This window comes from Cyanistes caeruleus, chromosome 11 (genome assembly GCF_971803275.1).
Source record: "Cyanistes caeruleus chromosome 11, bCyaCae1.hap1.1, whole genome shotgun sequence".
Taxonomy (NCBI): domain Eukaryota; kingdom Metazoa; phylum Chordata; class Aves; order Passeriformes; family Paridae; genus Cyanistes; species Cyanistes caeruleus.
In genome coordinates this window covers 12,601,740-12,629,677 of record NC_141711.1, presented here as the reverse complement: position 1 = coordinate 12,629,677, position 27,938 = coordinate 12,601,740, and the positions used below count along the sequence as shown (strand labels likewise).

Here is a 27,938-nt window from a genome sequence, read left to right as displayed (position 1 = left end):
AGCGGGGCGCGGGGCTGAGGGAGGGCGATGCGCGGGGCTCCGCGGGGATCCGCGGCTGCCGGGCAGCGCCATGGACCTGGGGTAAGGGCGGGCAGCGCCATGGACCTGGGGTAAGGGCGGGCAGCGCCAGGGACCTGGGGTAAGGGCGGGCAGCGGGAAGGGGCGGGCCCGGCCCGGCCCCGCCGAACGCGTCGGTTCCGCGCCAGGGCGCGCAGTGCCGCGCAGCGAAGGGAGCGGGAGTGATCTGCGGGGCACAGCCGGGGACTAGCAGCTGTTCCCGTGGGAGGGCCTCAGGACGGGTTCTGGGGAGTGGTGGAGGGGGTGGGATGCCCGGACAGCGCGTTCCGGCGGAGCGGGGGCAGCGCGCACCCTCCGCGTCCCGCGGTCCCCGGTTGCGGCACAAAGCGGGACGGGGCCGGGCCGGGCGGCGGCTCCGCTTACTGAAGTGCCCCTTCTAAGGTGCCCATTAGAAAGTTGCGTGCGAGCTCGAACTGCGCTGGATTTTTTCCTTGTTAACGTTTCTATAATGAAGTGTGAAGATAAAGTGTTACTTGGAGCGCTTACCGTCATGTCAGATTGTCCCAGCGCACGAAGACAGACAGAGAGCTGGGTACTTACACCGCCACGTTTTTCTCTTCTCGTAAACGCTTGTAACAGCGCTTGTTCCACTTCCAAAGGTGAATTGTGAGTGGAAGCACAACCAAAGGCTGTTTCCAGAATACAGCTCTGCTTTGTGATCGGCACTGGTGTTCTGGGAGATTTGGATAGAGATTTGTGTGGCGCCCAGTTTATATTGTTGGATGATTAAATTCTTGAGGAGTATTGTTCTGTATAACGATACTGAATGCTACCTTTAATGTTTTTTTGCAAGATGCTTATCCATTTTTTTCCCGCTATCAATAAAACTACCCTCTTCAAAACACGTTGATTTCTTTGTTTTAAGTAACTTCTCAAAACATAGTTTGGGATGTGAAGGACCATCTGGAACAACAGTAAATACTGTGTACAGTACAATACAATTGTACTCAATTGTTCTTGTTATTAATATAAAAATCTTACCGTTATCAGGTTACTTAATATTTCAGATTCCCCTCTCTCTCTCGTTTTACAGTGATGGACTGAAGCTCGAAACTGAAGTGCTGGATGGAAAGCCTAGGCTAATTTTAGCTTCTTCTGGTATTTTCTTAATTATTTTTCTCAAGTAATCTTTAAAGCTTCTTGAAGTTAAACCTACTATCCAAGAGACATAAAGGCCTTCTTTCCTGAAATATTTTTCAGATTAGGAAGAATGTTCTTGCATTGTTATTTACAAGTCCTCTCTCTCACCAGCTCGATTCTGAACAGTAGGTTGATAATGAATTCTGAATAGTCTGTGTACCAGGGAACAGCTTGCAAATGTCTCCACTGCTTAGATTATCATTGAAACAAAAAGTTAAGTGCTATTGTGTATCAACTGGCATAACTTGATATTTTCTGTAACTTTATAGCACATTACTTGCCCGGATAAAAGAGGCTTAATAAGTGCTTAATTTACATAGCATGACATCATTGCAATCACATTTTTAAAGTAGCTTTGGTATTTCTGATTATAATTTTTAATTTTCAATAAGCAGTTTATTTAGGCCAAATCTCACTACTACTATCTGAGATATAATGGAAAAACCTGTGTTGGTAATTAAGTGTTAATAAACTCTGTTTCTATGATTTGTCAGTCATATGTCTCTGCAATAAATTCTTTTTTTGTGATTTGTCAGACATACATTTCTGCACAAGTCTGCTTTTTCTAAAGTGTTCTACATAATCAGGATACAGAAATTCTCCATTAAATGCCATTTAAGTTATATTTTGTTTTCTGAATTTACCAGACAGCTGCCTAATTAGACATTATGTGGTGTTTTTCTTATAAATGCACAGCCAGACTTGCCAATCCATGAAGCAATATAGCCAGTTTATTAATTTGTTCAATAAGAGGGTGAGCAATGACTGTGCTGAGTGCACGGGGGTCTCTGCCCCAAGCAACACACAAATTCATGTCTCCAACAGTAGTCTCTTATAAATTCTAGGCACATCACTTCCTCAAATTTTCACTTATTTTCTACTTGCTTTTCTTCATAATCAGCAGTTGTGGTTTTTGAAGATCTCTTGGGCCAGGTGGTCTGAGATGATCTTTTGATGTCTCTTCAGCTTCCCGTTCTTTCTTTAAAATATCTTTGTTCCACTAGCATTATTTTTGGTTATCCAGTTCATTTAAGCAAGCATATATATTCTTAGTCAGCATACTTTTGCAAGCTGCTACTGGAGGTAGCTTTTCTCTTTTACGCAGAAAAAAAATCAAAGAAAATAGCTATGTGTGCAGGATTTCCTGAGTACCACATTCCCTCTGTTAATATTAGAACATTCTTTATTCATAAGTATTATACTGAACATGGTACTTACTATTTTTGAGATTACTACACCTCTAAGGATGTGAGTTAGAAGACTGAAGAGTAATTCAGGACACAGGTGTGGGAGTAATGGAGACAAACAAGAACATGGAACCAAAGAAGGCATTATCTGAGAAACAATGAATAGCAGGGGAAGGTCAGACTGGCACAATAATTTGATTAGATGTGTATAAAACCATACAGGTTTTTTTTACAGGAAATAGTTACTGAAATACATCTAATTTTTTTTTCAATGTACTTTTGAAGTGTATATACTGAAATAAATAAAAATAAGTAATCAGGGAAGATGGTACGGGGAAAGTACATTCCCCCTGGTTTACGCAAATCAGATTAATATAATTTTTACTGATTTCTATAATTTCTGTAATTAACTGATTTTTAAAATTAACTATAAAGTTTCACTAATTTCTCGAGATTGTTTTTCAGGAACAAGTTGTTATTAAATACTTCTTTCATATGTTTGTGTTTGTTTCCCAAAAGATAAATCAAAGCCTGCCATGAAGGTAAGTGTAAAATCCTTAGAACACACAAATTCATTATTTGTTAGCAGAAAATTTGAGAAATTGAACTGTTTAAATACTTGTAATCAATTATATTTATGAAAGAGAAATACGTGCTTATGAGTCCCTTCTAACTTGAGATATTCTGTTATTTCTCAGATTTATAATAGCGGTTCAAAAGGATGAATTTAAAGTTTTGTGACTCTTTTTACCTTTTCAAAATGCTTTAGTTTTCTTGGCCAAGTTAGAGCAGCAGAGGGAATCACCTAAATCAGAACTTTCAGTCCTTAAAGGAATTCTGGTAAAACAGAGGTCTGAAGTGTGTTTAATTTCAAGTTTGGTCATACACGTTGTCTCTGAGTAAACTAACTTGTGGTGGAAGACCTTGGGAAGGAGAAAATGCAGAAAAAGGTTCCAATACACAGGAAATAATTGCAAGTTTGAACCAAGGACCTTGGAAAGGAGAAATCTTTAATTCAGAAAAATCAAGGTTGAAATACTGCTTCATGGTGAAAACATGTACCCATCGGGTGCAAGGCCTCAGAAACACCAAAGTAAAGCAGAATTAATACTTGTTAATTCTTTTAAATGTCATGCTACCTAAAGTTGTTATTCATACTGTCATTTCGAAGTACTCAAATTCAGGTGCTGTGTCCTCTTCCAGAGTATTCCTGGTATTCATTAAGATCTTTCATTAGCTTATAGAGAGTTTCTACATATGGAACAGAAAAGAAAAATTATACTTATTTTCCTTGTTTCTTGAATCTTGTTTTCATTTTTTACAGATACTTTTTTTTTTCCTTATTTAATAGATGGTAAAATCTTTTTACTTTAACAGATGGGTAATAAAGCCAGAGCACCTAAACAGGCATTGAGAGTAAAGCACACTGGGCTCATCTTGAAGCCAACACAAAATGCTTGTATCAAGCAGGAAAATTTAATAAAACCAAGGAGTGAATCAAGCTTATCAATGACAAAAGCTGAAAAACTGCAAGTTGATAAACGTTCCTCACATGAAGGCACAACTAAAGGTTACTCTTTTATCTTCCAAAGAGATAAGACAAACAGATACCCTGATTCAGAGGATCCTAGTATTGTGAAAAAAGCTAAACACAAACCTCAAGCCCCACATGTATCAGCTGAAGACTTAAAAAGTTTGGTGTGTTTAACACAAGCACAGCTTCAACAGATTTTGATGATTGTTAAAGAAGGAAGAAGCATCTCTGAGACTCATAATGAAAAGCAAGAGGAAGTGGGTAAGATACCAGCCATTGGATGCATTTGTTTCATGGAAACTGAGCAAAATCTGAAAACTTAACTTTGAGTTGATAATTTATTTGCACATTGTAGAGATGTTACACTTACATTGGATGGTCTCAGACAAAGTACCATTTGCCATTATGGACATGACATTGTTACTGTGAGGAACCAAGCATTTCAGAATTAGAATAGTGAAAAAGGTTGTTTAATACATTTCCAATATTCTGAAGAACTTGCCAGCAAGAAACGCTGTCACTATTCCATGTAAATTAAGAACCATTTTACACTGGGGAGTGAAACGTAGAACTGCTCTGTACCACTGCCCAAAGAGAGGGGCCCTTCTGGCTTGTGAAAAGTGCAGGCCATCCTCTGTGTCTCAAGAGCAGTTCTGCCATTTTCCTATGGCCAAAGATGAATGTGTCATTTTGCCTAACTGGACTATTAGTGCTAAATAGTATTTTTCTTTTTCCCTCCCCAGTTCTACTTGGAAGTGTAAGAACTGTTATCTTCCTTTATTGCATCCTTCCTCCCCTTGGTGGATCTATGGAGGGGGTCAGCTTTTGCACAAAGAATAAGACATCCTGCAATTAATTAGAGTCCCAAACTCTGAGCCCTTAGCCCAGAATAAGTGATTACTGAGTCTAGCATTTTAAAAATACCCCGTGAAGGTGTAACTTCTATGCCTTAACTATATAAGCTGGGCTGGTTTAGTGGTTATATATACATTTATATATATTTATGTTCTACCACAGCTACTAATGAGGCATCAGAGGAAAATGTTATAGCATCACTCCAAAAAGACTGTGAAGTGTCCCCAGTTCCAGATGAAGCAAACTCTGATTCAGGCAGGAAACAAGAAGCACATCTTCAGCCAGGACAGAAAGTGATGTAGGTACATTTGTGTAACTGCATACAAAAATTGTCTCCAATAAAGGTTTGTGTCAAATGTTCTTAATAACTGTAATATTGTTTATAAATGCTAATTTAAAAGTTACCTCTAAAATTTAACAGATCAGCTTTCTAGATAAAAATCTTCCCCCTCCTTTTTTCTAGAAAGGATTTATGGAAACCTGCTGACTTGTTTAGTACTTTGGGTGAAAGAGAAGGGGAGAAAGCCTTATTGGAATTTAAAAAGACCCAATGGAAGAAGGAATTAGGTATTTATGATGTATAAAATACATTTTTGATCAGTTTTTATTACACTCAGGATGCCAAGAAATTTGATAATCCTTATGCCCTTTTAAATTTACTTGTATCAGTACAGTTGCTACAAATTGAAAAGTAAATAAGTCTTCAAGACAAGATTAAGATTCTTGAATTTCAGAAGTTTATGCCAAGATTGTAAATTCTTGAAAGAAACACTTATTTGCCAATTAAGTATTATCTCATATAAATGTATTGTTATGCTTTGTATTTTAGGCACTACTTGCCAGCAGTTTTGTCACGTTCTGACAGTAGTTGACAGCCATTATAGTTTAAAAAATTCATTTGTTTTTTAATGGGAACAGCACATCCCAATCTGCAAGCATGACTGAGTGTGTGAAATTGCAATTTGAACTTGAGACAGTTTGCAGTCCAGTCCCATCACCAGTCAAGGTGATGATATTAAACCAAAACTGTTTAATACAGCAGTAATCTCTCTCTGACAAATTAAGCTTTTTATGATTCACATGGAGGAGTGCTGTGTTTTGTTTTGAACTTGGATTTAGGCCATTTGGTTTCAAAAAATGCATTCATTTATTCTGCATTGTCAGTAGCTTACATTATAGCTCCATTGGTTTTAATAATATTAAAGTAGTGCAAGACTGATGTAACAAAATGGAGAGAGTTCATATACTTTATTATTTGTTAGTTTTCCCTGTGTTTTTTAGTCTTCTCAGAGACTCCCAAGTTACCTCTGCATCCCTGGGCATCCTTACTTTGCTCTTAAGAGCAAGGTCATGACTGTTTGGTCAGACTGATTAATGACAACTCTTGTGTCCATTTCAGAGTCCAAGTGACAGGGGAGACATGCATTGCTGTCTTTTTAATTTTTTTTAAATGCAATAGGAACTCTTACTAGAGTTTGATTTTGTTTGTTTGTTTAAGATGAACAGGTAGCATTGAAGAAGAAACTGAAAGAAACTTTGGAGGGAGAGGTGGGTTATTTCTGGGCAAAACTTGGCAGTAATAAAACCCATAAAGTGGAACCACCTGACCCAGACCAGGTAAGGCTGTCAATAAATATAAGAGCACAGTTTCCACAGCACTGATTTTATTTTCTGTACAAATCTTCTAGAATCCACTATTTGTGGTGCTTTAAGCCCTCTCAGGGCATGAATTGCTGCAGCTCCCTGGTCCACACTTGTTGCTCTATTTTGTAACTTCTCAGCTTAAGATCTTTATAGCAGGAACAACCCATTTTTCAGGATTCCTGACTAAAAAGTGTAAATCTTTTCTTACTCTTTGGGGGAATAGTCTCAACTGTAATTCCTGGCTATATAATTATATACATTGTTCATGAGCTGTCACATATATTTGATTGCTTACATAATGAGCATAGCCAATATGACTTCTAGCTTTTTAAAAAGCTGTTATTCTGAAAACACTGTGTTAGATAAATATCTATGTTAGATAAATACATTATACTCAAAAGAGACTTCTCCAGTGAAATTTATTGCTGTTAAACAGAAGTTAGGGTTGTATCTGCTATCATTTCTTACAGCAAAAGCAAATTGCACTTTTTTTTGGCACATGCAGCATTCCTAACAAAGTTTTGACTCTGTCCCATGACAATTTGTTTTAATCTACATAATTGATAAATAATGGATAAAAGATGCTTAGTTACATATTTGGGCTGAGATTTTAATGAACAGCAGCTTCTAGAAGTATAATTTTGTTAACAAAGCAGGTGAACAAAATAAGTGTGACAAACAATGCTCACTCCTCTTAATTTTTCAGAGTTTTAATAAATGATAAGGGACAAAGCATAAATCAAAAGCTACAGTGCTGGGTGCATGGCAGAGCCAGTGGCACACCCAGTTCTTCAGTCTGCAGGCTTTTGTACTGTTACAGTTGTATTACTTCCTCAAATGATTTTGCAGATTTATTTGGAGTTCATTGACTAGTCTTGCTTCAGATTTACACAGCGTTTGCATAATTCACTAGCTGCTGACACCAGCAGTCTAGGGTGGTCTTCTGATGCCACTTTAAGCTTGGTACATTTCCTTTCATGTCTTCTGCTCTCTGCTTAAGCTATCTTGGACATACATTTTGTAATAGTAATCATCTTAAAATACATCTTTCACGAGCCTGCTTAAATCTCGTGAAAGCCTTACTTCCCCTTTCACAGTGCTCACAAGTGATTCCAAATTTTACCGTACTCAAAAAGCACTTTAAAACTTACAGAAATTATTTGCAAACAATTGCAATTTGACAATTAAATAAATTGTAGCTACATAGCTGTGTATAACTTAAGTCTTTGAATGGTCCCTTTATTTGCAGACAGTGTTTCCAGCTGACTCAGTTCATGGCACTGAGGAAAGCTCTGCCTGTACAGCTGCTTTAGCCACAGAGGTTGATGGAGTTGCACTGAATGTTCCAGGAGCTCCAGCTGGGCAGTCTTCTGATTTCACTTCTTCTGACTTGCCAGCTGGCAGTTGTACCACACTGGTTTTCAGGGTAAGATCTTAAATTGCATGCAGGAGTTTTTTTACTTATTTATGAACAACAAATGTTTGTCTCAATAAGTTCTTTTAAACTAGAAGAATTCCTTAGACATTTTTGCTGTGCATAAATAACTGTCTGAATGAATGTTTACCAAAATATCAATGCTTTGAAGACAGCATTTCCTTCAAGGCTGATGTGAAGAGCAGTACTAGAGGTGTGACATACAGTATTAATCAGTTTTTAAGTATGTGTTGAAGAAATGGAGAAGTGGAAACATATAAAGTAAAAGATATTGATGGCAGAAGGTTCAAGAAGTAAGTCTTAAGTTGTGCTGGTAGGCTGTGATTGAAGAGAGCTTTTTGTCAAGTGGCATTGGAAGTTCCCAGTGCCACTGGAGCTTGTTAAATAATACAGAGATCTGTTAAGAAGCAGAAACAGAAGAATGGAGATGGTAGCTCCTTAATTTGTGACAGATCACTGCTAATTAGATTGTCGTGCTGAATCTACATGGAACACAGACTGAGCAGTGAACCATGGGAAGAAAGAGGGATTTCTACTCATGATACAAATAAGTACAGTTTTCTGGAGTGAGAGACAGATGGGTCAAGTTAGAGTAATACTCAGAATTCATCCTTCTATTGGCAGTCTGACACTTGCTACAGTTACAAACTTACATCCTTTCATTGTGTGAAAGAAAGGCCCAGTTTTGCTCACCAACCAAAGGCAGAACTTTGTCAGGTCTTTTTTATGTGGATAGACAAGATACTTAATTTTTTGTAAAAAAACTAGCAGTTATCTTATTTCAGGAAGCTGTGCCACAGGAGCAACCTTTTAGTGCTTTGAAACATGAGCAACAGAAGAAGTGGCTTGAAGAGTTGGACAAACAGAAGGAAGAAGCTAAATTGCAAAAAATAGAAGAAAAACTTAATTTATCAAAGGTATCTGTGGTTTAGAGGGACATTTTGAAATAAGTCTCTATTTATTTTTTTTTTAAGAAATAAAAAATGTAATTAGTGAAGTGTCAGCAAAGTTTCTGTAGTTTTCTGTATGTCCAGGTTTTCACCATAAGGATGCACTTGAGTGAACATTGAGCCAGTGGCTGTTGAGTATTTCAGTGTCTGGTGTGTTAAAGTCCTTACTGCAGGGATGGAGACAGTGGTAGCATCACTGAAAATCAGGGAGAAAATAAAATCCTCTAGCACTGTATTTAAAGTGATAGAGAATCAGGCATTACTTTATTTTCTGGGCAGGATGTGCCAAGGAAAATATTCCAAACAGACACACTTTTGCATTATTTCCCCTCAAACTTTATACAGTCAAAACTCAATAGAGATGCAGTGTTTTAAAGTTCATTGGTCCAGAGTTGAGCAACCCTCAGTATTCAGTTTCCTAGTGAAAGTAAAAGATTTTAAAATCATAGAAAGTTTGGGGAGTTAGAAAGTTAGGCTTGGTAGGCCCTGGGGAAAATGTTAGGTCTTGTGCTTGCTAGATCATGTGAAACTGCATCTGTGTAGTCAGTATATGGTAAATGATATTGTTAGATGTGATTAGACATAATTATTGTTTAAAGAGTCATGAGAAACTATGTTAGGGGTTTGAGGGGGATCACTAGAAATCCATGCTTGGATGAAATCAATATATACAATAGAACAATGTAAGTTTAATAATTAATATGTAAGTTATATAATGATAGAGTATAAAATACATTCAGCTTGAAACCAGGTCGGGTCAGATTTGGGTGTGTGTACCCCTGACACCCAGAGCTCTGTAATAAAAGCACTTACATATAATCATTCTGTGATTATGTGTTCCTGAACACTAACACCATTGGATCTGAAGCTCCTGGCCTCTGAAGCTAAGTAGATTTTCATGCAGCATCTGAGGGTACATCAGGCCACTGATGTTTTGTTGATGTTCTGTTGATGGCCTTTTATCTTTCTGGGTATCTTTGGGCTACTCTCAGTCTGTTGGTATGTTTAGCTCATCTTCTTAGAGTGATGCTACATCTCCTAAAAAAACTAAAGGAAATTAATTTCCTAAAGGCAAAGTCAAGTCAAACCTAACTAGAGAGACAAAATAAAAATTTAAGTACAATGTATCACAGTGATGCTAAAATCCTGTTTCTAGAAATATTTTTTTAATACACATACACACTCATGAAACTTTAAAAAAGTTTAAAAGCAAGCACTTCTCCAGAAAGTATTGAAGAAAATAGCCTTATCTTTTTTTACCCCACAAAGACAGCTTTGCTGCCAGGCCTGGTTACAGACCTACACACAACACCAAGTCTTGTCTTTTCCTGACTTGCTGAAGGGATCAGGCTTGTTACTTTGTTACTGAGTTTTTTAATGTGAAGGGCTGGGAAAGGTTTCTTCATTAGCTGCCTTGTTGTTAACTGGGTAGGTGTGCTGTGGAAGGAGGGCTGCAGACACCTTTTCCTTTTTTTCATGAAAAAAAAAAAGTAGCAGTATGTTTGTGCTGACCAGGTATGGATCAGCATTATAATCTGTGATCTGACTTGCATTTTAAGTAACTGAGACATTTGTCTTCTCACTTAAGGCATTAACTGCTGTCTGCATTGTAGCTTTTCAAATGTTCCTGGTGTACAAAATGTGTGTTGTGTTTTATTAACCACACTTATATAGAAAAGTATAACTGAATGCTTTTACTTTGTTGTTGTTGTTGTTTTTGTTGCTTGATACCTATTTAGGCTGAAGATCATGACAGATGGGAAATGCATTTTGATTCTTTTAAGAACCACTTAAGTGCTAATGCACAACACCCCTTAAATGGAATGCAAGGAAAGCCTGAAAGTCTTTCCCTGTCACCTGACCCCAAGGACTACCGTTTGTCACCTGCTGCTTTAGGCAACCTCATGCCCTTACAGAGGGGAACTGCAGAAAAAGCTGCTAAAAATGGTGCTTTGGAACAAAGTCAGAGAGTCAGGTGAGTGAGCTTTGTAAGTGTAATTATTTTCCCACTTAGTACATTTCTTGTACCTCCTCAGAAATTTAAAAAAGAAAATCGTTTACATTCATTTGGCTTTTGCTTTTTTTCAAATACCTGTTGTGTCACTATTGAAAGGCACAAGTGCTGGCATTGTTTATTAATGAAATTTACCACAAATAACCTTACTTTATTCCTTAATGAAAAGGATCTCATAATCAATTCATTTCTATATTAACTTATAATTAACATAACAGAATAACCTCAATATGAAAATGAAACCTAAGTGATTCTAATTAAGAAAGTATTAAGGATTATTTTCTAATTATTAAAAACATTGACATGTCCGTTTTTTCAGTTTCCTCCGTTCCATGACAGCTCTGCTGGACCCTGCACAGATTGAGGAGAGGGACAGGAGGAGGCAGAAGCAGTTGGAACATCAGGTAGACTTTGTTTTTAAAGCCTCACACTTTTTTAATTATAAGAAAGGATGAAAGGTAATGTCCCATGAGTAAAGCAAGGATTATTATTAAAATTGACTATAATAATATATTATTATTAAAGGATTTAATACCAAAAACCAGGGAGGCACTTGACTTTTATGCTTTAGATGACATGTGCATTGTTTGGCAGTATTTCCCTCAGTCAGACTCTGCAATTCTCTTTCAATATTTGCATGAGATTATTGGATTTCTGTAACTGAATTCCTGCCTCAAAAAATGTACGGTGCTGTCTTTAGAGCTCTAGCAGGTTTGTGTGCATCTTCCTTCAGTCTCCACTGTTATAAGGAGGAGAAATCTGATATTTACAGATTCCCACTCCATGAACCTTTAGTTTTTTATCTACTTTACTGACATTTACCTAGCCTCTGTGGCACCCTAACAATATGTGTCTGCATGCTGGTGTCTCTAGCACGGTATGAAGGAGTCTCAGTATAAATGTAGAGACTGTTCTGATCACACTGTAACTCTGCTGGATCAAACCCCTGGATTACTGTATGTGCATAAGGTGAAAATCAGACCACCATCTCTTTACAAGAAAAAAAAAAGTATTTTCTTAAACATAAAAAGCTCCTTTTTTTATCTGAGTATTTCATTTCAGACTGCCCAATTGAGCTGGTGGTTTTCCAGAAACAAAACCAGGAGTGTTTGAAATAAATTGTCTTCAGGTTGTTTTTTTCTTTCACTTGTCCAAATCCAATTCTACACATACACAAAACTACACTACTAAATACCTTAGAATACATTAAATGTTTTATCTCTTACTTTGCCCTTTTTTTTTCTGATCCTGCCAGAAAGCAATAATGGCTCAGGTGGAAGAAAAACGGAAGAAGAAGCAACTGGAGGAAGAGCAGAGAAAATGGGAAGAGCAACAGGAAGAGCTGCGCCTGGCACGAGAAAAAGCACAACTGCAGAAACAGTTTGAAGAAGAAATGCTGAAACAAAAGCAAAAGGAGGTGGGGTTTGCATTATGTTTAGTGCAAATAGTCTGTGGTAACAGTGAATTTTGAGGAAAATAGTTCTTGTTCTCCACTTGCAAAATTTTGCTCATCATTTTGAAAATGAAAATATCCAAAATGTAGTAATTTGAAATCAAAATTCTGCTTTCTTAATTAATAAATGTGCAACACCATAGAAGAATAAGGCCGGATTCTTTTTTGAACAAGGGCCTTTTCAGGAAGAGAAACAATAAGAACTGGCACAAACAGAAATGAAGTTTTAAATAGTGCAGAAACATCCATTTTAAAATGCAAATTTAAAATTAAAAAATACCTCAAAGTATGTGATCCAATTATTGTTATTGGTAATTTGATGCTTTTAAGGTGCTTCAGTACCATGAAGTTCATCTGAGTGAATGTGCTTTCAGTCTGAATTAAAGACTTCTTAGGATGTAGTCTGTAAAAGGCATTTCAAAAGTTATTCAAGCTCTCCATCTTTCCCCTGCATAGCTGTTGCTGAGCTTTACACAGTGCTTTCATATGAAAATTAAACCAAAGGTACATTTTCACCTTTGGTAAACACAGATTTTGCATTTCTATCTCTCCTTTAACCTCTGTGACAAGGTGATTCCAGAAACAGTCTTCTCCAAAGCCTGCAGAAATGTGGATTCCTGATTTCTCTGCATTTCCTGGATGGAAATGTGTATCATCTGCCTGCAGCTGCTTGAACAGACTGGTTCAACATGAGGAAAGTCATCCTCCTCTGTAATTGCTCAGCTCCTTTGAAACATGTGACAGCACCAGTTGTTCTTTCCAATTGCAAATTCAGGAGAGAGTGGGCTCAGCTGCTAATAACAATTGGGAAATGCTATTTTCCTTGGCCCAGTCTCCTGCACCTTGAAGCCACTGAGTCAGGGAACTGTAACCCCCTGACATTTGCTGGGGAGCTTTTACTGGCTCATTCCCATGTAAGGAGTAAGGTGGGGTTCATTACTTTTATTTAGGCTCCTTTCATTTCATTAAACCATATGTTACAGGAAGTCACAGATGGCTGACATCAGATGGCATCTAGTAAAAAGGCATTTATTATAAGAGAAATAAATATCCAGATAATTTGAAGGATCTAAATGCTCACTTTTTAATGCTAAGACTGAAGATCTTTTATTAGTACAGCAGAGGTTCTGAACTTAAAATCATAGAAATTATAGGTTATGTACTGTACTTACTCAACTAGTTTTTGTTTTGAAAAAAAACACTTTCCCTAGATAAAAATACATATAAACCTTGAGGATTATAAGGTGATTAAATAATCTAGTTGATTTTATTCTCAAAATAAATAATGACATATTTGCTTTTTTTTTTTTTTTAAGGAACTTATAACTCTTAAAGCCAAAGAGCTTTATCAGACAATGGAGAAAGCTCAGGAATTAGCCCAGGGATCAAAACAAGAACAGCACATTCCAGACTTGTCTCAGAAGGCACATGACATTTCAGCACTTCAGAACAGTCCTGGTGGTGGTAAGTATAAGTCTCACACCCCTGCGTGTTCCTTTTGTGGTTGAAAGCGAGTTGTTTCTGGGTTTGGGTGATTTTTTTGGTTTTTGTTTCCCTGTCTCCATTTGAGTCTCAAACCAAATTGCATTACAATTTATTTACCTTTCAAACGAATAGAATTGTTACCTCCTATGGAGAATATTACGCTTTAGTAAGTTTCAAATACTGTATTACATAAAGGAAGAAATGCAGAGATATTGGGAGGAATGCACAGGAATGTTCAGACCAGTGTGCTGTCAGTGGAAAAGGGAGAGTATTGGGATTTGGACCAGAGTTCTCAGTATTGCTTTAGGCTCTAAACCACAACAGTCTGATAACTGTAGCAATTGAACAGAGGTTATTAAATGGACCAACTTTACCACTTTTCAGGTGATACAGAGTTCGAAAACTGTAATTCTGGCATTTCAGCACAAAGTACGGATTTCGCTGATGGTGTGGAGAGTCCCCCTGGGCAGCAGGCTTCCCCTCGGAAGGACACAGCAGTGCAGACAGGTACAGAGCCCGCACCTGAGTTACTCTGAGGGACCTCCAGACAGGCAGGGGGACCCTGTTTGTGAAACTGAGCCATACCACTGTTACTCACAAGGAATAAAGCTAGCACAGACACTGTCATCTTGGTGTATCACAGTGTACCATTTTATTCCTCTATTTATTACTATTTATTCTTCAAAAGAAATGATATTTCTGTATAGTTGTTACTTACCAGTTACAAATCCCATAGTCTGGAATGTAGTACCAGTTTAGGGTCCCAAGCCACACAGGCCCAAATTTTTTAAGTAATTTGATTTGGTTCTCCAGTCTTCTGTATTTTATCCCTTCCTCACTGAGTTTGCTCCTACAGGTCCTCTCTTCCCCAGAAAAAAAAAAAAAGAATAAGAAAGCATTATAAAACTGTAGCAGCCATTTTTTAAATAAAATAAGTAACGGTAGATTGATACATATACAAATACATATACAAAAGCCAACCAATTTGAATAGCTCAGACTTGGAGTTAAAATACTTCTCTTTTTTTTTTTTTAGATTGTTTTAATACTTCAGCATACACTGAGTCAGCTGAGGAAAGAACTGCACGTTGTGAGTCGCCTGATATTTCCATAGAATATAAAGAAACCTCTAACAGCAAAAAATACCAGAAGGAAATGCAGTATATGGATAAAAATAAACTTCCAGGAAAAGAGACTGGTGATATTTACAGTGACCTGTATGAGCAATATGCAAGAAAAGAAAGACACATAAAATCTTCAGAAAAATACAGCAAAAGACCTGACTGGAACATAAACAAGCCTGGGAAAAGATACATTCCAGCCTCAGAAAGGTACCCTAAGCCACTACAGAAACAGAGGGAAGAGAACAAAGTGCGCCGCCAAATGGAGCTGCTGCAGCTGGTGGAGAGGAACAGCCCTGGGCAGCTCAGCACAAGGAGGGGGGGACACTCAGCCAGGTCTCTCTCCCCTCGGGAGGAAACAGCTGTGAAGAGTAAGGGCCACAGAGGCAGAAAGGTGGGTCACTGTCTGGCCTTAGAGAGCAATGATGTGGTTTTAAGACTCTTGTTCCTCATAGTTTTACCTGGGTGGGAATTCAGTTATGTAACTGGAGCATTGAAATTCTCCTACTTGTCCTAAAGGACACAGTGACATCACTGACTTTCTTTTTTTGTTCAGTCATTGTGTTGTGCTGACCAGTGAGGTACAGCAGTACCTGCTCAAGAAAACAATGTTTATTTCTGCAAAGAATATGGATTATTGAGGGTGTACTCCATTGCCACAGAAATGCATCCTTCTTAGTGGAGTCATTTTCCATTTGCAGTAAGCATTGTATCAGTAGAGCCTGTGGCTGGAAAAAAGTCTTTTAAAGAAAGTACTATCAAATATATTCTTGGCTTCTCTTTTGCCCTCTCTCTCGCTCACTTTCTCTATGCATAAACACCTCACTTTCCCACACCTTCAAATACTCTGGACCTTTCCTTTAATATCTTGGATTGAACCTTTCAGGTTTATGTATTCCTGTGTTCCAAGGACATAGGAAAATATGCATAATATTTTTGATAGTATGTAGAGCTGCCAAAAGACAGAAAATTGGAGCAAATCCTCCTGTAATTTGTTGATTTATGTCATGGGCGCTACCAGTCTCTTAAATGCAAATATTTGATAAATACCTTTCTCCTCAACCCAGGTCAAACAGTCCTTTTGGAATTTCAGAACAAACATGCTCTGAAAAATCAAAGGTTTTGATTTTTTAAAAAAAAAAAAAAAACCCAGAGATTTTTATTTTACTTTTGACTTTTTTGGTTTTCTCTTAGGAAGAAAAATTTCATAAGAATCACTTGAATGAAGAAAGGTACGTCAATACTTTCCATAATGAAATGTAGGAATACGTTATTACTGAAATGCACGTGATTTTCTTTCCTGATTTTTTAAAATAATTTAGGTTTGTCTAATTGTCTGCTATTAAAAATACTCAAGACCATACAGATTGCAGGTATAAAAGCCAAGTTAATGAACAAAAAATCCTGTCCTCTAAAGATTCTTTGTTATTTACTGAACTATTGTTTGGGCTTTTTTATAACTTCAGTTGTTCCGTACAGATCTGAATCACCACCTGTTCCAGCAGTTAGGAACAGATTACTCCAGGTACAGCAAAGACAGATGCAGGCTTCTCATTTCCCGGTGTTTAACCACCGCGGTGGAAGAGAGGACAGCCCGGCAGGCTCCCAGCAGAGGCGCTCCCCGGCTGCCCTCCCGGAGGCTGCCAGACCTCCCTCGGCGCAGTTCGTGCCCTTCCTGCGGACACGGGAGGTTTACTGCCTCGATCCAGAGGCACCGCTGAGCCCGCCCTCCACACAGCACCCCCAGCATCGACACCTGCACGGTACTGAAATGGTTCAGGGAGAGGAGAAACGTTCCAGTGACTTGCACTGGAGTGCTGCAATTTTAGCCAATTTCAGATTTGATTTTTACTGAATTGTGCAGTAATCACAGCAGTGCACAGGCTCTGCAACCAAATTACACTCAGTATTAAGAAAAAAAAAACAAACCACCAAGTTTCAAAATATCAGAAAAGCAACAAAAAAATTCTATTATTAATTCTTTGTTTGTTTACCTTTCATGAAGTATGATTGCACTTCTTTGTATTAGGTAGATTTCACTAGAGACTGAGATTTTAGGAATCTAAATGTTGTTTGACATGAAAATAGAGATTATAATCTTGATAGCAACCGGCCCCTGATTTCTTGATTTTCACAAACTTTCAAAATCTGCTGCTTCAAAATGAGAAGAAAATTAATAAAGAGTTGTATTAACTGATTTGATACATGTTTGCTTTCAGATTCTTGCCAAATGCCACAACAGATTTTTAACTCAGATCATGTTAGAGATCCTCTTCTAAATCCTGATGTAGTTACAATCAGAGAGAGACAACAAGCAATTCTCAAAGGATTGTCAAAATTACGACAGGTAAGCAAAAATTTATTGGATAACTGTGCATGTGTATATATATACTGAAGGAAAAATTATTACATCATTAATTTGATTTCCATAATTTGATTTATGTTTTGAGCTCTGTCCTCTACTTTTGTTGCATTTTACTAATATTGTTTTTCACATGTTGCTTCCACCTTTGGACAGTCCTTAAGAAATGTGAACTCCTTAGTTCTTAAATCAGCTATGAAACAGTGAAGTGCCTGAGCAAACTTGAAACACAGAGAAATGACTTTGTTTGGTGTCCAGCTGTCCATGGTTAGGACTGTTTATAGGGAAATGTATCAGTTTGGAAAGAACAGGCTTTTAACACAACACTAGAATTTGTTAATGAGGTTTCCCCTCGGCAGTTCCTAGGTCAGGACAGAACAGTGGGATTGTTGCAGAAGGGTTGGTGGGGTGGTCTCATGTCAGGCCTGGAAAAATACTGTCATTTACAAACTGGAAGTGTGAACACTTAAAAAATCCTTCGAAGACAGATGCTACTTGATAGCATGTAAAAAGAAAATTCAAAATTTGCCAATCAGCCAGGTTTTCTGAAAAGAAAATTAAAATTAGCTTAATGCCACAGACACACGAGCTCCTGAGATAAAAGCCTCTGTGTGTTTGTGTACATTGTTCTCTTTGTAGTCAGGTACTTGTAATGGCATCTTATCATTAAAGCCCGAGTGAATTGGATACTGCATCTATTGGCAGCAAGGTGTGGCCCACAGGTCTGGACAAGCACATGAGTGCTCCTCTTTCATGCCTCTAAATGGCCTGACAGGACTGCAAGACAAAAAAATACTTCAAGCTTGCCTTTTCCTTGTGAAGAACACTGAAAATAAACATGTACCAGTATCTTCCCTTGCTTTTGAATGGGTCTAAACCAAATGTACCTTACTGCTAGCAGCAGTTTTCTCTGAATTGAGAGAGGAAAATTTCATAAATAATCAAAACAAAGGGAAGACAAGCTGACAGTGAAGCACAACAAAATTAACAGTAGTTGATTACCTGTTGTGTTTTAGAAAGACAGAAGCACTGCCATGTACACATGGTGCTTCAGCAGTAGGTAAATTCCTTGTGCAGAAAAAGACTCATGACTCTTCCCCAGGTCAGTAAGAAAAGTTGTGACCCAAGAACACTGAAAGGCTGCCAGTTTCTAACAGCTTCCACATAGGTTTCACTGGATCTGGTCTTCCCCACTGCTCATCAACACTTTTGTTAAGTATCTACAGCTGTTAAGTATTTTGGCTTCTGATCCAAAGGAATCAACTCCACAGCAGTGTAAAGACACCTTTGCTGGTACCAGGAGCACGCAGGGGCCAGCACCCCAATCTGCACATCCCACTATTGTTCATTCCACAGCAGCTTTTACACTTGGACATGTGTGACACCAGTCCCTGCCACTTACTTATCTTGGAGTCCCAGATCTGGGGCTTGGGGCCTTCCATAACTTGTGGTTTTCTTATCTTCAGTTTACAAATACAACACATCATTCCAATCTAACTAACATAAATAACTACATCTTCCTTTATGACACAGAGATCTTCACTTTAGACTTATGGGCCACCTACACCTACTTCACTGATTGCTCTGTAGTTCCATATCTGTTCTAGCAGAACCTGTGACTTTGCATCTTCACTGTTTTCTTTGGCAGTTTTCACTTTTTGGTACTTTGTCAGTTTTCACTTTGAGCTGGCCAGGGCTAGCTCTGTGTTTGGGAAGCAGTTAGGGTTATCACTCTGAGCATAGGGCTGGGTCCCTCTTTGGGAAGCAGGTACAGTTTACAAGAGTCCCTGGGTCCTTGTGCTGTTCACAGCCTGCAGTGGTTCACCTTGTTTAGGCAGGTCCATGTTCTATATTTCACTTCACTTGCCAGTGGCATTTTGCTGAAGAGTAAAGCCAGGTTCAAAGTACAATTTAATCCTTGTGCTTGCTGAGGATACAAAAGCCATGGTTATTTAAACAGGTTGAAGTTGGCAAGCTTAGAGAAGCCACATGAACCTACAGTCAATTTTGCAGTGGCTAAAAAGCAAGGTTAGTCTTTCAGTGGATCTTGGTTCTGCAAGAGAGTTACTTTAAAACATGTGGAGTTCTTTTTTAAATACCTTGTCAGCTGCAAAAAGCATTTAGAACATGACCTGTTCCATTTCAGTATATCTTGTATACCTAAGTCTTGTGTACTGCTCCTGATGACACCTGTTTTGCATCAGTTATTTCACTGAGAAAGAATGAATAGGGCAGGACTTTGAAATACAAAAAGCTGAGTTTTCTGTTTCAGAAGATATTCTAGTCTTGCTCTTTTACATTTATATATATGTATATAGAGTGGATTGATAGTTTCTGACTACATACATACATCTAGATTTTTATTTACAACATATTAGCCATTGTTCTGTCTGGGGGAATTCACATAATGGTCACATAATTTTGACCAGTCTTTGCTCTTTGAACTCCACACCCAACCAGTGATAAATACAGCTGGGCTGGTGCAGTAAGAGCCCAGTGGGACTGGCTGACCCAGGGAAAAGAAAGGGCAGAGGGAGGGTGAGTCTGTCACTGCATTTGCTACAAGACAGCAAATCTCTTCCTATGTCTCAGGTCACAGCAGGAATAAGAACTAGCAACAGACTCACTCTCCTCACTGAAATCAAAAGTCAGTGGATAAGCCGAGCAAAGTGAATTATTTGTGAAAAAGAAGGGCCAAAGTTTAAGAAAGAGGAGCACACCCCCCTCACCCCAGGTCAGTACTTCCAGAGCACCCCATTGTTCCTGAGGCAGCAGCAGCAGCGCTGCCAAGGGCTGCAGGTGACAATGGCTGGGTGGGGACACACCCCCACAGCTCCCTGGGGAGGCATTTCCCACTGCTCAGCACCTTCCCAGTATCTGTGCAGCCCATGTGACAAACACTGAACTGCCAGCTTTCAGGGTTACTCGGTCCTCAGCTCAGGGTTATTTAGGGCACTTTATTTTATAACTTGGTTTTGTGATGTGCTTCTAAATGCAAATAATGCTCATAAAATAATAATTACTGACACAGAGACTGAAAACACTGACCCATTAATAGAAATAAGCAGATCCTGTTTAATAAGAAAGTAATTCATCAAGTGATTGAAAGTGGGCAGCTGCTGCCTTATAAGGAGCCAAAGTGGAGTCTTACAGGCTGCTTTGCTGACTCTCCTTTGGTGCCACCAGGAATCTGTGTTTAAACTGCTGTAGGAGCTGCTGCCTTGCATTAGGTCTGTACTGAGCTGTGCCAGCAGCCTGTAACTTATCTTTGAGAAAGGCCTTGGAACTCAGAGAAAAGTAATTAGCTTTTCTTTTTTAAAAAGCAAACTTCCATGGTACCAAATGGTGCCAAATGGTACATGACTTCTGCCAAGTCTAAAATAGATGGAGAAGCAAGAGGCCAGATGTATCAATATATATGATCATGTTAATTACAGTAAAAATACTTCTTTTTAATTTATGCATGTATAATTCTATCGTGTATGACCTGATAGACAAGGATACATTTCCAGGAGGTTTTTTTTTTGACAGGTTTTCTCTATCATTACTTGAAAGAACCATTGACACAGCACAAACCTTGAACCCTTTGACAGTTAATCTGTTTATCCTGAAATGTCTGACACTGCTCTAGTTCAAATGGCTCTGCTGCCCATGCTCTGAAGGATATTGTTTGTGTTAAGGCTAAATCATCAGTGCCAGTGCCCCACCAGGGTTTTGGGTTCTGCTTCATACAAGAATTCACTACACATTCAGAGACAGTGCAGTAAGGGATGAGAAAGTTCCATCTCATACAGTGGAAAAGTTTCCCTCTGTGTGCACATCCCTGGCAACTCCAGTCACACGTGAATGCTGTCCAAGTGCCCTCGCCCCGAGTCTGTGAGGCTGTACTTTTTCTGAAGCTGGGTACTTAAAAACCATTGGCCCTTAACAAGGAAATTGTTTTCAGCTGTGAAACAATGACATTTCATTAGTTCAGGCTGTTTGAGAAGACAGAACATTCACATTTATATTTCTTTCAGGGCCTCCTGCAGAAGCAGAAGGAGTTGGAGAACACTCTGATTCCCATTGCAGCTCAAGAGAACTTCATGCCACCGTTTTGAGAGGTGCATATGAGTGTTCCGAATTCTTAATATGGAAATGCACAGCACTTTGCTACTGTAATTAACTATGAACCACCTCTTTTTTATGAAAATTAAATTATGAGAATTTTGATAGACTACAGAGTAACATTAAACTCATGATGGTTTGTCTGTTTAGAATGGTTTTCATGCTACCTGAAGATGTGGCCGTTTAAATAAAAACTACCAAAAACATGGAAGTAAACCGTTACATGGGTTTTTGTAGAACTCTGTGAATTTTGATAAATAAAAATATTAAGATGTATTCTGAACGGCTTTAGTCATCTTTGTTGGTGTTTTTAACTATACAAAACTGCTTGTATTTCAATTATTTAATTATAATATATATAATTATAAATATATACTATAATATATAATTATATATTGCCAGCAGTGCAGCAGCAAGGGGCGTCTGGAGACTCCAGAGCTGCTCCCCGGGGTTGCTGCCTTCCAGAAGCCTGAGGCAGAGCACAATGAACAAAAGGAGAGAATCGCTGAGGGGGAAGAGGTTGGGAACTCAGCAGATGTGAAATTTAAAAGGCAGGATTAAGAAACAGATAAAACCGTACTTACCCCAGTGCTAGTTCACCAAACAAATAAACAAAACCAGACCAAAAAAAGCCCAAAAGCCCCAGGAATCATTAAGCTGAAGTGAGAGAGGACCAAGGTTTTTCTGACCCAAACTGAACTCCCCCAATCATTAAACCCAGGTTTGTCCTTCTCTCATTACAGTAAGCACAGTGGCCAGATAAAAGCTGGGAGGACACAGATGGTGCTGCAGTGGCACAGAGCACCAAATGAGACCCACAGATAATTGCTGTGCATGAAACCAAGCTTGGGTGTTCCTCAGGCACTTTGCAAACAATGGAAAAACCACAGACAAAGCAATGTGTTAGCAAGTCCCTTGTGCATTGAGAGTTTATTTCGTTTTTGTAATGGAACTGCACCATTGTTTACTCTAATTGAGGTATTTAGCCAAAATCCAGTATGTCATCATGAAAATAAGTACACTGCCTTAGAGCTATGTAAAAACATTGTACAAAATTTGTATTGATGTCAAATAAATACATTAATTTTAATATTTATGTAAAGAAACATGACTTGGATACTCTCGCAGTTAAAAAAAAGAGAACAACTGGCTCTTTCACATATTAGGCAAACATTCAGCTTTACATTTAACAGACCTCAAACTGAAGCCTAGGTAACAGGTCAAATACAAATGTAGAAACTTAAAAGTGCCAACAAACAAGATAATTCAAGTACAGTAGACGTTAAAAAATATATGCATTTATTTAAATTTTCAGATGGTTCCAACAGGGACAGGCCATCAGGAATTTAAATAGAACATGAAAACATCTGAGATAACAAGAACAAGAAACATTTTGTTCCAGAATAAAATAGAAATCGTTAATCCAACATTTTAGAAACAGAGAAGTCCACAGCAACTTTGAAAAAGAGACTTAAAGAGTTTATTTCTGTTCTGAATATGGCCTGGAAGAATCACAGCAGCTATTCCAGCCACCAAGTGATGATGACTTTTCTGTATCCATGCTCTGACTGTAGGCAGATAGAAAATAATTGCTCTCGTCTTGGTTTTGATTTGCAGGAGAAATTGGGTATGTTGTTCCCAGAAAAGTCTGATGAGTGAGTACATTAAAGTGGCTGAATTTATGGGACATGTTTAACGGTCTGCTATAAACCTGGAAGTTGCTGAAAGGAGTTTGTTCAACTGCGTTGTGTTTTTCTCCTTCAGCAGAGCATGTTGTAGAAACTGGAGTAATTGGCTGTTTCTCTTCCAAGTCAGTTTTGTAAGCCTTTTCCACAAGGCCAGTTTGTGCTTCAGGAGATAACTCTGTAACTGATAAGCAGCTTTCCTTAACATCTACTCCATGTGGGCCCTTGGCCTTTGTCTGCAAAGCTTCCACATGAGTATCACACTTAGAGGCATCACTGCAGATTTCTATTTCTGACAGTTCATCCCCTGAATCCAGAGACATGTCCTCCTCATCCTTTTCATCCTTTTCTACAAGAACTACATTAAAAGAGAGAGAAAGTCCTATTCTATTGAAATACAAACTTTGGTTAAAAAGGCCATACACTACTCACAGTGTTACACTTCAGCCAGTCCAACAGCACTTTAAGTCTTGGTCTTCTGCCACTCGTGTTCACTTACTCAACACACACACTTAACCCTCTGTGGGAGTGTCCAGTTACTCGGTGCTAAAAGCTTCTGCACACCGTGCTCACATTTAGTGCTGGGAAATCCCAACTCCCAGCTCCAAAGGGGACAATGTCAAAACAGCATCTAAAGTTACACAGCAGGTGAGTATTTGATCAGACAATTAAAGGAGTACAATTACTGACATCTCAGTACAGTTTATCTACTCTAAGTAGATAAAGCAGGTAGAGACAAATCTATACTTCTGAAAACAGATGCCCTGTCTAGTGCCTCCAATAACATTTTAGCCTGTACTTCTGCACATAAGGTCTCTGGTGCTCCATCCCCACTGCTTTTCCCCCATCATTTCAAACTGAAAAAGAGTAGCTGGAGAGTTGGGTTTTCCTTGCCAGCTGCAGTGGCCATTGACCAGAGTCAAGGCACACTGTCCCACAACCTCTACCCCACACATGCAGTTTGGAAAGGAAAGTTTAAGAGTGTTTGACATTACCTGATTGTCTTTGGCCAGCACTGCAGGGAGAAAGGTGGTTCTGCTCAGTAACAGAGTTGTGATAGCCAACAAGATTTTTGAAGTTACGCATAAAGTCATCAACAGCAGCGACCACTATGCCATTATCAACATAACTCGAGAGCGTTTTGAGATTCTTTTCTAAATACATAAAAGAAGGGTTTGTATTAATATTTAGCACCTATTATCAAAAAAGGGGGAGAGGTATTCACAAATGTGGGGTTACCTGTTAGGAAGACAACATGTCTCTGTTGTATGTTTTGAGCCTGAAGCCTGATCAGACAGTCAAGTTCTGGAGCATTTCGAGTTTGAGAATCACAGTTATGGTAAGACAGAATCTCAACCAAATGCTTCTTTTGATAGGTGTTCAGAAGAGTGAGCAGGTTCAGGGCATTGGCATTCATCCTGCAGTGGAGGGAAAGCTCACTATTAGAAACAATTTAAGGTCAATCTAAACATCAAAAGACAAACATAAGAGTAAGTTCTATTTAAGTGTGTTTTGGAGGACATAATAAAAGCTGAAGCATTTTAACAGCTGGTATTATAGCATCTTACTTACCTCCCCAGCTCTTTCAGTTTTTTTTGTATTTTGCAGTGGACTTTCCACTGCCATTTTCCATCTGGGGTACTGAGATCCTCCAGAAATGTTAGGAACTGTTTCAGTTTATCTGTTACAGAAATATTGAATAAAAGTTAAATTTTGTCGTATGTAGACTGAAAATACTGCTTTAGTGTATACAAAAAGCTATTTTCTGTTTTCATCACAGTACAGTCACACAATTACAAACAGCAGCCACTTATTTCAAGTTTTCTTCCAGGCTGGCCAACAACAGTATCATAAAACTGAGCTGCTTTTCTGTACCTCAGGTGCCCAGCAGTGGTATTTAAAAGCTGACCTCAGCATATACGCTCTACCTTGCTAAGATATTTTAACTTCATTAACTATTCAGTTTCAAATAAAGAAAAAATATACATAGCATATTTGTGGATGGAAGGAGGAATAAAATGCTCCACAGACATAACTACACAATGTAATACAAACTGAAGAAAATCTCCCTGTTCATGTATTCTTCAAGAAGGCCACTGGGCTAAGAAAGAGACAGAATTAGCTGAAATTCTTCTCAAAGTACATCACAAAATTGGAAGACCTGATCCTTCACTATGGTGAGTACAGGAGCTCTCAGGTACTGAAATGTCAGGATTATGGTTCTAAAGCTCCCAGAAGGATCACACCTACCTGTAGTGATGGTCTCTGGGTTAAGGACAGATTCATCTGACACAACAAAACCCCCAGACACAAACAGGTCATTGTAAGTGTGATTTTTCACATCATCCAAACTATCGACCCCTGCAAAGTTGACACAGGAGAGCTTCTTCAGAGTCACCAAGCCAGGGACCTGTTTGAAAACATTTGAAATCAGAAGTGTAATCACAGGTCACACAGAAAAAGGAACTACACAACTCTCCTACCTACTAATGCCAGGCACCAAAACACATTTTCACAAAATTATTGGGTTTTTTTCTTGCCTGGGGAGGTGCCCTCTCAGGAGCATTACAGGAATAAGGTAAATGGACATTGAGCACCTGGAGTAATTTTACTTTCTATCCAGCACAGGGTCTTAAGCTGTCAGAAATAGCTCAGGTCATCTGAGACCTGCCTTCACCTCCTGTTAGAGCATCACAGAACCAGAAGCAGAACTACTCAGGCCTCTGTACAGCTTTACAGGTACTAACAATAAATATGCATTAGCACATGCATGGTGGTGGAAGAAGTTTTGGGTAAATGCTGGGACAAGACCACTTTTACTACAACCATTTTGTTTCTTCAAACATCAGCTAAACATAGGATGCTGTTGAATGCTGTGCTGTTAGAAGGAAGCAGCCTTGCTCCAAATGAGCTCCTCTCACTATTGCCAACAGCTTTCTGTAGCACGCTGTTACTTATGTGGGACATACCTTATGGATGAGGTTGGCAATGTCTTCATTCTGGATAATGATCATCAGTTTGTCTAATTTAGCTCTTCTTTTAAGGAACTGCTCTGGATGGCACTCTGTATTCCCTAACCTTCTAAGATATTCCTGCCACCACAGAAAGAGACAAAGAAAAAATCAGTAGGTAGTTTGGTAAAAACAATGCCCAGATCACCCCCATGGCAAGAAGGTTTTCCCTTCAGTGAATCCCAGAGGGACTGGCTTCTTTGTCTCTCCCATACATTAATGAGAAGCAACACAAAGCAGCTGTTTCAGCAAGTCAGTTATTACTATCAAATCACACACACAGCCAACTGACACTATCAAAGTGCCTGAGTTTTTAAGGAAAGCCAGAAGTTTACAACTTTCATCTTACACATTTAAGTATAGAAGCACAGTGATTTCTCAAAGTTCTCTCTATTATTAATTAGAGGGGAAGAGAAAAAACCCCAAAGGCACACAGAGTGACTTTTCATGCATTCTTTGTAAAATGGTAGCTATCATTTCTTCCCTTATTATCTTTTTTCTGTAAGGCCACCCCCTGGCAGGATCTTCAGAAAGGACCAACCTACAGCCTGTTCTGTCTTCCAGCTCCAAGAAAAAGACTTACGTAAAAGCTAAATATAATCAAGACTACCTCAAAAGCTCAAGGAAGAAATGGGACAGGACAACCTACTTACACAATTCACTTTCACAGTGAAAGTGAGTCCAGTTTCATACAAGTGGATTTGAAAGACACCCTGTTCTGACACTAGAGAAAGGTTGAACACAAACAGCTTTACCTTGATTTCTCTGCAGAGAACACTTTCTTCCTCTTCATGAATATAAAATTTGACAGTGTTTTTCTGTACATCTTTCATTATTTCGACCAAACTGTTAACTACTTCAGGATTTAACTGGCTTATAAAATTAGTAAAAGCTGATTGAGTTGAAATGTTTAAGTTCTCAGGGGATTTCTGAGTCTTTTCTAGTGGTTCCATGAAATCACCACCAGAAGAAGTCTGATCCTCTGGTTTAGCATTCCCATGACCCATTCTCTCCTTCCCTGGGGGCAGGCTTGCTGAAGGCTGCTCATGAGAACGCAGCTCTCCCCCCAGGTTATTGCACAGCGGCTCTGGGAACGGCGCTGTGTCGCTGTCCCCACACACAGCCAGCATGTCGGGCACAGGCCGGGGGGCAGTGCTGCTCGCCACCTCCAGTGCTTCAGGACTAGAATAAACTGGGGGAGTCTGCTTCATGCATGAAGAAGCTAAAATGACACTATTCAGCTTCTCACTCAGGCTCTCTATATATTCTTGGACAGAAATCTCTGATGCCTGCAAACAGACATGTTGAGAAAGTCTCATTATCCTTTCCCGGGCAGAAAGGACTCGTGTGGACACGCTGCTGACATAAGCAATGTTCTTCTGCTGCAGAATTTCTTGAATCTTTCTTGCAAAGAGCTTGTATTCTTCTAACAGTGTTGTCTCTATTACTGCTCTAATAGAATCCTTAGCTGTAAAAGGCTGATCTGTTAGCTCATACTGATCTTCACGTTTCTCCACTTGTCCTGCATAATGTCCATCCTCTGCTGTCCCCTTCTGTGTGTCTGAAAATGGAGAGCATGGCAACTGATAATCAGAATTTCTCTGTCGATTTACAACCCGGGGGTCATTAGGAAGAGCATCCATTGGTGGCAAGTACTCCAGTGGCTCTTCTGGTGATTTCAGACCTACAGAGGAAAAGTTCAACATCCATCATCACCTCATGTTTCAAAGTGACACACAGCTGATACACCAAAACCTCCAAATCACAGCCTGGAAACAGCATTACTGTTATGCCTTCCTCACCAACCAAGTTAAATCCCAATACTCAAGTGCTACAGTCTGCTGAGGTACAGAAGCACAGTACACTTCACAGCTCCTA

General features: G+C 38.9%; 2 protein-coding genes and 1 long non-coding RNA gene across 24 annotated transcripts in view; 1 reads left to right on the top strand and 2 right to left on the bottom strand.

Moving 5' to 3' along the window:
- The first annotated feature begins 7 nt into the window (after positions 1-7).
- Positions 8-21,647, top strand: CCDC66 (coiled-coil domain containing 66). Of its 19 annotated transcripts, none has more exons than XR_015275142.1 (21): positions 8-81; positions 1,112-1,176; positions 2,447-2,580; positions 2,925-2,947; positions 3,783-4,200; positions 4,957-5,092; positions 5,258-5,361; positions 6,293-6,411; positions 7,688-7,864; positions 8,659-8,790; positions 10,563-10,798; positions 11,157-11,241; positions 12,093-12,254; positions 13,607-13,754; positions 14,160-14,282; positions 14,811-15,289; positions 16,090-16,127; positions 16,375-16,658; positions 17,115-17,242; positions 19,850-19,991; positions 21,277-21,647. XR_015275142.1 is itself a non-coding variant. In XM_086846803.1 (20 exons), the coding sequence occupies exons 4-20, from the start codon at positions 2,942-2,944 to the stop codon at positions 21,355-21,357; spliced, it is 2,856 nt and encodes a 951-aa protein (XP_086702929.1). In that variant the 5' UTR covers positions 8-81; positions 1,112-1,176; positions 2,447-2,580; positions 2,925-2,941; the 3' UTR covers positions 21,358-21,647. The 19 variants fall into 19 exon arrangements, 9 of the variants coding, with proteins under 9 accessions (XP_086702929.1, XP_086702921.1, XP_086702920.1 ...); XR_015275143.1 differs by having other exon boundaries at positions 8-139; XR_015275138.1 differs by lacking the exon at positions 2,447-2,580.
- Positions 12,522-14,638, bottom strand: LOC147651012 (uncharacterized). The gene is made up of 2 exons (XR_015275156.1): positions 14,494-14,638; positions 12,522-12,693 (listed from the first exon to the last, which is right to left on the bottom strand). It is a non-coding gene; the product is annotated as an uncharacterized LOC147651012 (long non-coding RNA).
- Positions 21,648-22,263: 616 nt separating the features above from the next.
- Positions 22,264-27,938, bottom strand: part of TASOR (transcription activation suppressor) — a 28,333-nt gene continuing 22,658 nt past the window's right edge. For 3 of the 4 annotated variants that reach the window (XM_086846793.1, XM_023935410.2, XM_023935412.2), the window contains 7 exons: positions 26,816-27,744; positions 26,019-26,141; positions 25,300-25,459; positions 24,622-24,730; positions 24,289-24,467; positions 24,045-24,203; positions 22,264-23,407 (listed from right to left, as the gene is read on the bottom strand). In XM_086846793.1, coding sequence (XP_086702919.1) covers positions 22,845-23,407; positions 24,045-24,203; positions 24,289-24,467; positions 24,622-24,730; positions 25,300-25,459; positions 26,019-26,141; positions 26,816-27,744 — 2,222 coding nt within the window. In that variant the 3' untranslated portion in view covers positions 22,264-22,844. Of the gene's footprint in view, positions 23,681-24,044; positions 24,204-24,288; positions 24,468-24,621; positions 24,731-25,299; positions 25,460-26,018; positions 26,142-26,815; positions 27,745-27,938 lie in introns of all 4 variants that reach the window. The other variant, XM_023935411.2, reaches the window with a different exon arrangement.